At 39.6% G+C, this 11,563-nt stretch overlaps 1 protein-coding gene across 1 annotated transcript in view; it reads left to right on the top strand.

Annotated features, from left to right (window-relative positions):
• The first annotated feature begins 537 nt into the window (after nucleotides 1-537).
• Nucleotides 538-11,563, top strand: part of LOC122125185 (meiosis 1 associated protein) — a 44,551-nt gene continuing 33,525 nt past the window's right edge. The window contains exons 1-3 of the mRNA XM_042699753.1: nucleotides 538-816; nucleotides 3,549-3,731; nucleotides 6,625-6,790. Of these exons, the coding sequence (XP_042555687.1) occupies nucleotides 577-816; nucleotides 3,549-3,731; nucleotides 6,625-6,790 (589 nt within the window). The 5' untranslated portion in view covers nucleotides 538-576. The remainder of the gene's footprint in view (nucleotides 817-3,548; nucleotides 3,732-6,624; nucleotides 6,791-11,563) is intronic.

The following is an 11,563-nucleotide window of genomic DNA, read 5'->3' as shown; positions in this document are numbered from 1 at the left end:
CTTGAGCCACAGTGCCACTTCCGGCTTTTTTTTTTCTTTTTGCTTATGTGGCGCTGAGGAATCGAACCCAGGGCCTCAGGCATGCAAGGCAAGCGCTCTACCACTGAGCCACCTTCCCAGCCCCCCATGGGAATTTTATATGATGGGAGAAATGTCATAAAAACAAGTTACCAGGAAGTGGCACTGGTGGCTCAAGTGGGAGAGTGCTAGCCTTGAGCTGACAAGCTCAGGGACAGCGCCCAGGCCCAAAGTTCAGGCCCCATGACCTACCAAAAACAAATGAACAAACAAGTTACCATACACTACAATGACTGCTAATCCAGAAACAAGGTTTCTGAAAACAGCTTTCTATTAATTCCACACAGCATCTCTAAGTATTCTCATGCTTATATTATAGTCAAACATCTACATCCCCTGGCAACTGCTAAAAAAAAGACAGCCTAGGTGAGCACAAATTGTGTCCTTTCTTTCAACTTAAAATGGTTTCATTAAAGCCAGCGATTTCTCTTTCCTTTAGGTGTAAACAATATCCATTATCCAGATACTGGCTGCATACCCACCTCTGGTTAGGTTGCCATGCATCACAGGCGATCTCTTAGTACAGGGCTCTCCAATGCCACTAAGATAAACCAGCAGCCTCCTCGGCTTCTCATTGTGCACATCCCTTTACCATCCTGGGCTGACATCTGCTCCAACCTTTGTGAGGCTCTACAGAACTTTTTCTCTCTAGCCTGCAGTTTGATGGGCCCCAACCGCATGTCTCTGTTCAGCTTATACATGGTACAAAATCAACATGAGTGTATCCTCCCTTTTGTGGTAAGTACATCTATATTTATTCACTTTCTCCTGAACACAAATATGGGATTTCTGGAGCAGAGATCGCAGCTACTATTACTTAAAGTTTTTTTTTAATAAGTTTTTTATTGTGAAAATACTGTACAGAGGGGTTACAATCACATGAGCAAGGTAATGAGTACATTTCTTAATCAGCGTTATTGCCTCCTTCTTTGTTTTTTCCCCTATTAAAAAAAAAAAAGCACTTGTTCTTCATATCTGATAGCCCACAGATGACACCACAAACTACACGTCATCCTTTCTACATGAGAGCTGGGACTGCCCAAGGGAATTACTACCAAGTTACTAGTTTGGGAATTTAAATAAGCTATACTACTTCCCTGGACCTTGGCATTTACAATTCTTTGAACAGTAATTCCTTTTGTCCCCTATGAAAGTCTCTAAATGTCTTCAGAGTCTTGTCTATTCAGTCATAGTTTTACTTCACAGCTTATCTTGTACAATTTTCTTTGCTCAGAAAACCCTGAGCCCAGACACCAGGTTATAATCCTATAATCTTTGCTACTTAGGAAGCTGAGATCCAGGATTCACAGTTCAAAGCCAGCCCAAGCAGGAAAATCCATGAGACTCTGATCTTCATTTAACTACCAAAAAAACCTGGAAGTGGTGCTATGGCTCAAGTGGTAAAGCACTGGCTTTAAGCCAAAAAGCTCAGGGACAGTTCTCAGGCCCTGAGTTCAAGCCAAGAACTGGCAAAAAAAAAAAAAGAAAAGAAAAGAAAAAAACACCCTAACTGTGCATAAACATGAAAATGTTTTGTCTGTGTTCAACTCAGATGAAAATTTTACTGTCTTTACGCAAAACTCCCCCAGAGATTTAGAAGGCATTATCAGGGTCAGGAGTATTAGTTTTAGAAAGTTCTCACATAATTTTCAAAGAAAATTCTAATCTCCCCTTACTCCCTTACATGAAGTTCAGAATCCTGTAGATGCAAAAAACTTCTGGAGAATCTGTATATACTTCTCCCAGGTAGCCTTGATACAAATGCGTCATATTAAATGGGCATATGTTCTCTAAGAGTTTCAAAGCAAGAAATTTTGCAAATCTGTTGCTAAATTACTAGTATATATCTGACTAGAATCCACTCATTTTTAAGGTAATGCCTTCATTTTCCTCATTGAAAGTAGAAAAATAGTACCTCTGTTGATACTAGAAAGAATGAAAATAATATACATGCCTACACTATAAAGAACGAAAACAATATTCAGGCATGCCCCATAAACAAGGCAGAGGTATACAGGAAACGATGGTATACACCCCGATATGGATGCAGGCACATGAAAAAAGGAGAGTGTTCTAACATTTGGGGGTACTTACACTAGGTAAGACAGGACAAGAGGGTGAGGTATGCATAATTAAGCAGTCTCAGGAAAAGTGTGGCCTAGTTGATCAGCTATAGTTATTGAGGAGTTCTAGAGATCTTATCACTGTCATCGGGAGATGATTACTTATATTCCACAGGGCAGTCTCATTATCATAGGTAATTGTCTTCGTTTAAGGAGTGATCTATTTTGCAAGCCTCTGTTGTTCCTAGGGTATCGTTTGCTTTAAAGATGTTATCCATCAGTTCTGGCATTCCCAATATCCAGGGTGACTGCAGGAGACAGGCTGAGCAGAGGAGACATATAAAAGAGAAGCAAGAATATCAGGTTTTAATCTTGATTTTAGTTAATTTATGGGCAATTAGTGCCTTTTAGCAAAAGTAGTTTTTAAGCACCTGTGTTACTTCTTGATTACAATATAATAAAAAAAATCTAACATATTTTGGTTGCTTTTGACTATATGTTGTGCTGGAGTTTATGTCTCCATTATATGTTTGTAATCGTAGCTACTCAGGAGGCTGAGATCTGAGGATCGTGGTTTGAGGCTAACCCAGGCATCAGATTCTTATCTCCAATTAACCACTCAAAAACCAGAAATGGAGCTGGGGCTCAAAGTGATAGCAAAAATGCTCAGGGCCAGCATGAGGTCAAGCTCCAGAACTGGCACTAAAAAATAAAAAAATAAAGTAGTAAGTAATAAGAATCACCATCATCATAGTAAAATAAAATTGTAGAATATCTAGAAGATAAGTATTAGTATAAACACTAGAGAAGAGGCAATACCAACAGAAATAGTCATACATTTAAGTTATATTAATTAATGTAATTTAAAATATTTTTTTAAAAAGAAAGACAAAATAAAGCAGAGAAGCCAATAAAATATTTAAGGAAAGTTGAAGGGAGGAAATACTAAAGATTAAAAACTCTCGACACTTCTAGCTCCTGCTTGTATCCTAGCTATTCGGAAGGCTGTTATCTGAGGGTCAAGTCTTGAAGCCAGCCAACTGGGATTACAAGCATGAACTGCTATACCCAGCAAAAACATAATTATTAACTCTTAGTGAATGACTGAGAAATCAAAATAAGGTTTAAGACTCCAATTTGCAGACGACCAAAGTAAAACTAGGTAGTCATAACGGGACTCTTTATTGGGTGAGTGAATGAGTTAAAACGCTTGCTATTTCTGGCAAATTCACACAAATTTCCCTTCCTCTGGTATAGGGAAGATTTTAACATATTTGGACAGTATACATTTGTCAAATCAGTTTTCTAGAAAAGAACTCCTAAAGTGTAATTGTTAATGAAGTTAGACTGTCAATCTGAAACCTAATTACTAAAGTTTTATATCTTTGATTCATTTTTTCTCTGCAGCAAGTGAAGGGGAATTTTGTTAGGTTGCAGGCCTGCATCTCAGAGCTCCGAATGCTGCAGAGGGAAGGTTATTTCAGACCACAAAGCACTTCTCTGAAGTTGGCAGTAGAGGATGGGCTACAGCAGTTCAAACAATACAGCAGACATGTGACAGGTGCCACTCTGCCTTACACTTTCCTGGAGGTAAGAAATTCTGGCCCTTAAGGCTAAAAGCTGACTTCCCATTTCATTCCATATAGGTGTTTCATTATTCATCATTCTTACATTATTCATATTTCATCTTATTGAATATCATTTTCAAGGTTAAATTTATGACTCCTTGAAGACATAAGAAGTATTTTTCTCCACGCTATAACCCAAGTAACTTTTCTTTTTCTTTTTCTTTTCTTTTTTTTTTTTTTGTAAGTTCTGGGGCTTGAATCTGGACGTGGGTGCTATCCCTCAGCTTTTCAGCTCAAGGCAAAGACTCTAACACTTGAGCCACAGCGTCACTTCCAGTTTTCTGGTGGTTAATTGGAGATAAGAGTCTCACGGACTTTCCTTGCCCAGGCTGGCTTTGAACCGTGATCCTCAGATCTCAGCCTCCTGAGTAGCTAGGCTTATAGGCGTGAGCCATCAGCATCCGGCTCCAAGTAATACTTTTTTTTTTTGGGTCCAGTCGTGGGGCCTGAACTCTGGGCCTGGGCGCTGTCCCTCAGCTCTTCAGCTCAAGGCTAGCGCTCTACCACTTGAGCCACAGCGTCACTTCCGGCTTTTTTCTTTTTGCTTATGTGGTGCTGAGGAATCGAACCCAGGGCCTCATGTATGCAAGGCAAGCGCTCTACCACTGAGCCACCTTCCCAGCCCCCCAAGTAATTCTTAATATGTAAATAGATATGTAAAGGACTTGGAAAAATAGGGACTGAGTTATTATAAGAAAAAAAAACAGAAATAGACAGATTCTGGTGGCTTATGCCTATAATCTTAGGTACTAAGGAGGCTGAGATCTGAGGATCATTGTTCTAAGCCAGCCCAGGCACCAAAGTCCATGAGACTCTTATCTCCAGTTAAACACCAAAAAACAAAACAAAACAAAACCCTAAAAATGGATCTGTGGCTCAAGTAGTAGAGCATTAGCCTTAACCAAAAACTCAGGAAATGCACCCAGGCCCTGAGTTCAAGCCCCTGGACTGTCATTCAAAAAAAGAGTAAAGAAAGAAGAGGAAAAAAAAAGATATAAAAATGAAATTTGAGTATACCATCTGCCTCTGGATCTTTGGACTTTTCAAGGCAAACATTAAACTGTCTTGATTGTGTCTATATTTATATTTACCTGAATACCTTTAAGAATTTGTAATTGTTGGGCTGGCAATATGGCTTAGTGGTAGAGTGCTTACCTTACATGCATGAAGCTTTGAGTGGCACTGTGGCTCAAGAGACAGAGCCTTGAACAAAAGACGTTCAGGGACAGGGCTGGGAAGGTGGCTCAGTGGTAGAGCGCTTGCCTTGTATGCATGAGGCCCTAGGTTTGATTCCTCAGCACCACATAAGCAAAAAGAAAAAAGCCAGAAGAGGCGTTGTGACTCAAGTGGTAGAGCGCTAGCCTTGGCTGAGGGCCACCGCCCAGGCCCAGAGTTCAGGCCCCACAGCCGGACCAAAAAAAAAAAAAAAAAGAAGTTCAGGGACAGTGTCTAGACCCTGAGTTCAATCTCCAGGACTGAAAAAAAAAAACAAAAACAGAATTTGTAATTGTCTTTAACCAAATCTTGCTATAAATTGCATAATTTTTCTTAGAATTTACGAATATAAAACTTACTGCTATCCTGTTGCCAAACCAAGACAGTTTAAAAAATATGTGTAATTCATGATTGGATACTCCAGTTGCATGTGTTAATGTGAGTTAAAACACTTTCAGTTTCTCATAACCTCACCCAAAAACATGTGTTAAAAATAAACTTGTGGCACTTCTGGCTTCTAGTTTCACATGTAAAGCACTTGGAAGTCACTGAAACAATTCTTTTCAGATGCCAAAGAGAAGTTAGGTTAGAAGTTAAGGCAGGGGTTTGCCCCCTGCCTCCAAAATTAGAGAGAGTGTCAAGTCTATATGGAGAACCACAGTACACTAAAGCAGAAGCCTGAACTTGTTAATTGATAAATTGCTGAAGGCTATGTGGACAAGTCAAAAAGTTAACAACCCAAGGAGTATCCAGTCAGCCTCCATGCTTTTGTGAGGTTTTTTTGTTTTGTTTTGTTGTCGGTTGTGGGGCTTGAACTCTGGGCTTGGGCACTATCCCTCAGCTCTTCATCTCAAGGCTAGCACTCTAGCTCTTGAGCCACAGTGCCACTTCCGGTTTTCTGAGTGGTTTATTGGAGATAAGAGTCTTATGGACTTTCCTGCCCCAGCTGGCTTTGAACCGCAGTCCTCACATCTCAGCCTCCTGAGTAGCTAGGATTACAGGCGTGAGCCACCGGTGCCCGGCATTTTTGTGAATTTTGCCTCTAGTAGTTCAACTGGGATTCACAATATATTTACAGGAAAGATCAGGAAATTTCCTCGGTGGAAAAGAAAACTTTTTCTACTATACCAAAAAAATTGTGTTGTTTTTGACAAGTTTTGCCCTCTGGAAAAATCTAGTTAAACAGAGTCTAACCTGCTGGGGTTTCTAAAGAACCTAACTGACCTGGAGGCCAAGAAATACCAAATTCAACTATACCCTTTTATCACTATGTGTGTGTGCACATGCACACACATATGTATACACAGTGTGCACACAGGTACTAAGGTTTGAACTCATTCTCTCATTTGGCTTTTTTGCTAAAGGCTGGCACTCTCATTTGAGCCACGCCTCCAGTTCCCTAAATATTATTTCTTTAAAGGTTCTACCAGACTCTTCCAAATTTGATTTATATAATTCCTTGACCTTTTCGCTAAGATCAGGAAAAGTTAGAGCTGTAAGTTGCAGTTAAATATTTCTCTTTGCATCAAACACAATAACTACTACTACTACAAATATCTATGTTTGTCCTCAAGACACAGGTTATGTACCTCGCTCTGGACATAGAGAATAGACCCATTAATTCTTGGACTTATTTTCAGATTACTGTCCTGACTTCCCATCCTGGAAAAGAAGTGGTCAAACAATTAGAGGAAGGATTGAAAGATATCGACCTAGGCAGGGTCAGAAGGCTTCAGGTTGTTGGGGTCACAAAGGGAATCCTAGAGCAAATAGACTCTGAGTCTCCTGAAGAGGCTGGAAGTGATGGTAAGATTTGTTTTTTTTTAGTTGAATCTCACTATGTTGCCTGGGCTGGCTTTGAACTCTAGATTGTCCTGCCTCAAGAATTTCTCGTGTGTGTGTGTGTGTGTGTGTGTGTGTGTGTGTGTGTGTGTGTGTGTGTGTATGTGTGTGTGTGTGTGTGTGCGCGCGCACATGTGCGTGCACGCACGTGCCAGTACTGGAGTTTGAATTCAGAGCCTGGGCACTGTCCTTTAGGTTTCTTAACCAAGGCTAGTACCCTACCACTTGAGCCACAGCTCCACTTCGGTGGCTAATTGAAAATAAAGGGCCTTTCCTGCTCAGGCTGACTTCAGACCACAACTTACAGATCTAAGCCTCCCGAGTAGTTAAGATTACAGGTGTTAGCTACTGATACCTGGTAAGAATTTTTTAATATACTTTTATTGTTGTTATTAAGGTATTGTACAGAGAGGGGTTATTACATTTCATAGGTCAGGTAATGCATTTACCCAATAAACATTTTAAGTGAAAATAGATTTTTTAATGAGCATAAATTTATTTGACTTACAAGTCTGGAATATGAGAAGTCTAACATTCAGGGTTTGGCATCTGCTGAGGGGCTTCCAACTATGACATAATATGACGGCAGGTATCACATGGCAAAAGTGTGAGACAGAGATGAGAGGAAATGCCTGCATAAAAAGCAACCAAACTTCATCCTTTTTCATTTTTGTTTATTTTGTTTGTTCCAGTATTGAGGCTTAAACCCAGGTCCTTTCACTCTCTCTTGGCTTCCTTGCTTATAGCTGGCCTTCTACCACTTGAGCCATGCCTCCAGTCCATTATTTTGTTGGTTAATTGGACATAGGTCTTGTGGGCTTTTCTGTCAGAAAATTTATACCCTTCAGGTCTAAGTAGCTAGGATTACAGATGTGAGCCAAGAGTGCCTGTCAGACTTGGATCCCACCTCACACTGTTTTTTGTGTGAGGATTCTCTCTCCCACAGAAGCAGTTTTCTATTTCAATGCTGACGCTGTTTCTGTTGTTTCTTGGCCTATCATAAAGCAATATATCATCATAGCAAGACATAGTGGAGCAATGCAGCTGTGCTCTTGATAGCCAGGAAATACAGCAAAAGCTGTGTAAAAAAAATTTTCTTTTGGTCGGTCATGGTACTTGAATTCCGGGTTTAGGCATTGTCCCTGAGGAATTTTTGCTCAAAGATAACGTTCTACCACTTTGAGCCACAGCTCACTTCCAATTTTCTGGTAGTTAATTGGAGATAAGAATTTCATAGAGGGGCTGGGAAGGTGGCTCAGTGGTAGAGCGCTTGCCTTGCATGCACGAGGCCCTGGGTTCCATTCTCAGCACCACATAAGCAAAAATAAAAAAGCCGGAAGTGGCGCTGTGGCTCAAGTGGTAGAGCGCTAGCCTTGAGCTGAAGAGCTGAGGGACAGCGCCCAGGCCCAGAGTTCAGGCCCCACGACCGGACCCAAAAAAAAAAAAGAATCTCACAGACTTTTCTACCCGGACTGTCTTAGAACCAAGAACCTCAGATCTCAGCCTCCTGAGTAGTTAGGATTATAGGCATGAGCCACCAATGCCAGGCTTCAGCTTATATTTTAATGGGATCATTATATGAACAATTTTCTGTAATGTTCATTGCTTATATGTGTTAAAAATGCCAGTGCTACTGTTAGTGGGCGTGTAAACTTATTCAATCATTCTGAAAAGCCATATGGAGGCCTCAAAAGACTACACATAGAGCTCTCCTATGACCCAGCAGGAAGGGAAAAAAAATATTAAAAAGTTAGCATTTGTGCTGGGAATGTGGCTTATTGGTAGAGTGCTTGCCTGGCATGCATGAAGTCCTGGCTTTGATTTCTCAGTACCACATAAACAGAAAAGGCCAAAAGTGGTGCTGTGGTTCAAGTAGTAGAGTGCTAGCCTTGAGCAAAAGCAGCTTAGGGACAGTGCCCAGGCTCCAAGTTCCAACTCCAGTACTGGCACCAAAAAAAAGTCAGTGTTTATAGGTAGAACTAATTTTTAATGGTTATATGATTTTTTATTGTATGGTTGTAACATAGTCTAATTACTTATTAGTAAACAATTTGATTTATTATATTTTACTATTATAATCAATGCTATGAGAACAGATTTATATGAAGGGATAGCTTTATGGGCTAATGATCAATGCAGTTACCTAGGGTCCAGTGTGCAAAAAGGTACCATCTTTGGAGTTTAATGGTCTTTGGCTGTTGTCTTAAATTTCTTAGTAATTTTATTCATTTTGTATGTATGTGCCAGTACTAGGGTTTGAACTTAAAGCCTCACACTTTTATTCAACATTTTCACTCATGACTGGCACTCTACCACTTGAATCATGCTTCCAGCCCAGCATTTTGCTAATTAGAGATAGGGTCTTTCCAACTTTCCTTACCTGCCTGACTCAAGCCTCAGCAATAATTTTATCTTTGAACTTGTGGGAGTCTATGAGTTCAATCCCCAGTACAACAAACAAACTTCACTTACAAGACTCCCACCTTCTAGACTAGTACTTTACCACTTGAGCCATGCCCCAAGCCCTGCAGTGGGCTCTTCTATGTGTACATAATCTTGGAAGGGGCCTGTATAAATAGAACGTGCTGCAGGAGGGTGAACTATTACTTGAGTGCTGGATGAATATAAACTGTTTAACAGAATGCTTATATTCCATAATTAGATAATCTATACTTGACTTCCTGAGAGTGCTTACTTTTTGATAGCATTAATCTCTTCCTGGTCCCACATGAGAAGCGTCACTCTTCTTTTCCTCCTCTCTCCCTATAATAAAGTGTAGGCAGATTGGTAACTAAGGTTGTAGTTCCTGTCAAATTCTCACACATGTGGATGTTTCGGGCATTATGAGGTCACTAAACCCTGCCTGGAGAGGGAGAGTAACCAGCTTGAACTGTGTGATCTGTGAGCTCTCATCTTTGGCACAGACTGCTTTTCTCAAGCCAGTCTTTTTACTGACAGTTCTTTCTATCATTCCTCCACCCACAATAGGCTTTTCCTCTGAATTCTTCCTGTCTTCTTCCATCCTCTTCCAACTCCTTCCCATCCCTTCAATCCCAATTCTAGTTTAGGACTACTGTTTTGACTTTCCTTTCCTTAGATCAACTACATCACTTGTCTGCAGCATACAATTCAGCACTTAATTATCTTCCTTGTTGAATTGTTCATCGCTCCTTCATTGTGTGATAATTCTTTCTATTCATCTAAATTGTGTCTTTTCAGTCTGAGTTCTGTAAACACTTTGGTTGAGCTTCCTCATTTCTGTATCCTAATGTATACCATATCCTAGATAATCAAGAAGTATTTGTTGAATTAAGTGAGGATATATTTATAAAAGCTAGAGTGCTAGCCTTGAGTGAAAGAAGCTCAGGGAGTGCCCAGGCCCTGAGTTCAGGCCCTAGGACTGGCAAAAAAAAATTATAATAGCTTTTTACAGAGTGTAATAAATGTGCCTAAACTAAAAAGGTCACAGTGATCAATATACTTTGGCATTCAGAGGCAGCTGACCAGGTTGTGATAAGAGTCTGTACTCCTTGAGTATTAAGTCTTTCAGCCAGTTACAAATCAACCTAATGATGCTATCAACTTGCCTATAATTCTCAGCCATATACACAAGAATATCAGGTTCCTTTTCTAAGTGCTTACAAACCATCTGTTTAATATTTCCTCCTAGAGTTTGCCAGAGATCAATGTCAAGATCCTTTAGAAAGGTATTTTGTCCATATGTGTTCTCAGGAAACACAAAATGTTAACAATCCAAACAAAGAAGATAATTGCTTTTTAAAGAATTCCAGGGAGAACTAGAGGTTTGGAGAAAGTCCCTCCTGTGCTTCTATGCAATTGTTAAGACTCCAGATATTGACTTTTTTCCTCTTTTAGTATCTTAGAAAATAGACCAAAAAAAAGAAAGAAAGAAAATAGACCAGAAAACAAAAATACTCATAGAGTTTCTCTTTGGTAACTACCTCAAAGTCATTTCCCTATGGTATAAGACCAAAGTAGAACCACTGTGGTGTTTATTACTTAAAGATTTTTTATCATAAAAAAGTATTTGTTTAATTCATTATTAACATCCATGGTCTCAGAAAAATAATTACCTGTCTCTTTTTTATAAGTAAGTATTTTTGCATAGTGACAGTGGCTCATGCCTGTAATCCTAGCTACTCAGAAGGCTGAGGTCTTAGGATTTCGATTCAAAGCCAGCCCAGGGGGGAAAGTCTGTGAGGCTCTTATCTCCAATTAACCACCCCAAAAAAACTTAGAAGTAGAGCTGTGGCTCAAGTGGTAGAGTGTATCTGTACCAATTTAATTGGAATAAGTTACATGACATTTGAAGTGCACAATTAATGTGCTTTTATTATTGTATGGCCCACAAAAATATATCACCACAGTCAAATATAACACATTTTCATAATCCTCAAATGATTCCTATTGTCAACTCCTTTTGTTTCTATAGGCCACGGATCTGCTTTCCATGTGTTTGCATTTTATATAAATGGAATCATAGATTATATACTTCTTTTGTATCTGCCTTTTTTATTTAGATTTTGAGATTCATCTATATTGTTTATATCAGTAGTTTCTTTTTATTGTTGAGTTGTAGTCTATTACATGAACATGCCCTTTGTTGTTTAACTGTTCACCTGTTAATGGGGAGTTTGGTTATTTTCCATGTTTGACTGCTACAGATGAAGCAGCTGCACAGATCTTTGTGTGGACATACATTTTCATTTCTCCTGG

Source organism: Dipodomys spectabilis, unplaced genomic scaffold (assembly GCF_019054845.1).
Source record: "Dipodomys spectabilis isolate Male_0828 unplaced genomic scaffold, ASM1905484v1 ptg000262l, whole genome shotgun sequence".
Classification (NCBI taxonomy): Eukaryota; Metazoa; Chordata; class Mammalia; order Rodentia; family Heteromyidae; genus Dipodomys; species Dipodomys spectabilis.
This window is presented reverse-complemented; position numbering and strand designations above follow the sequence as displayed.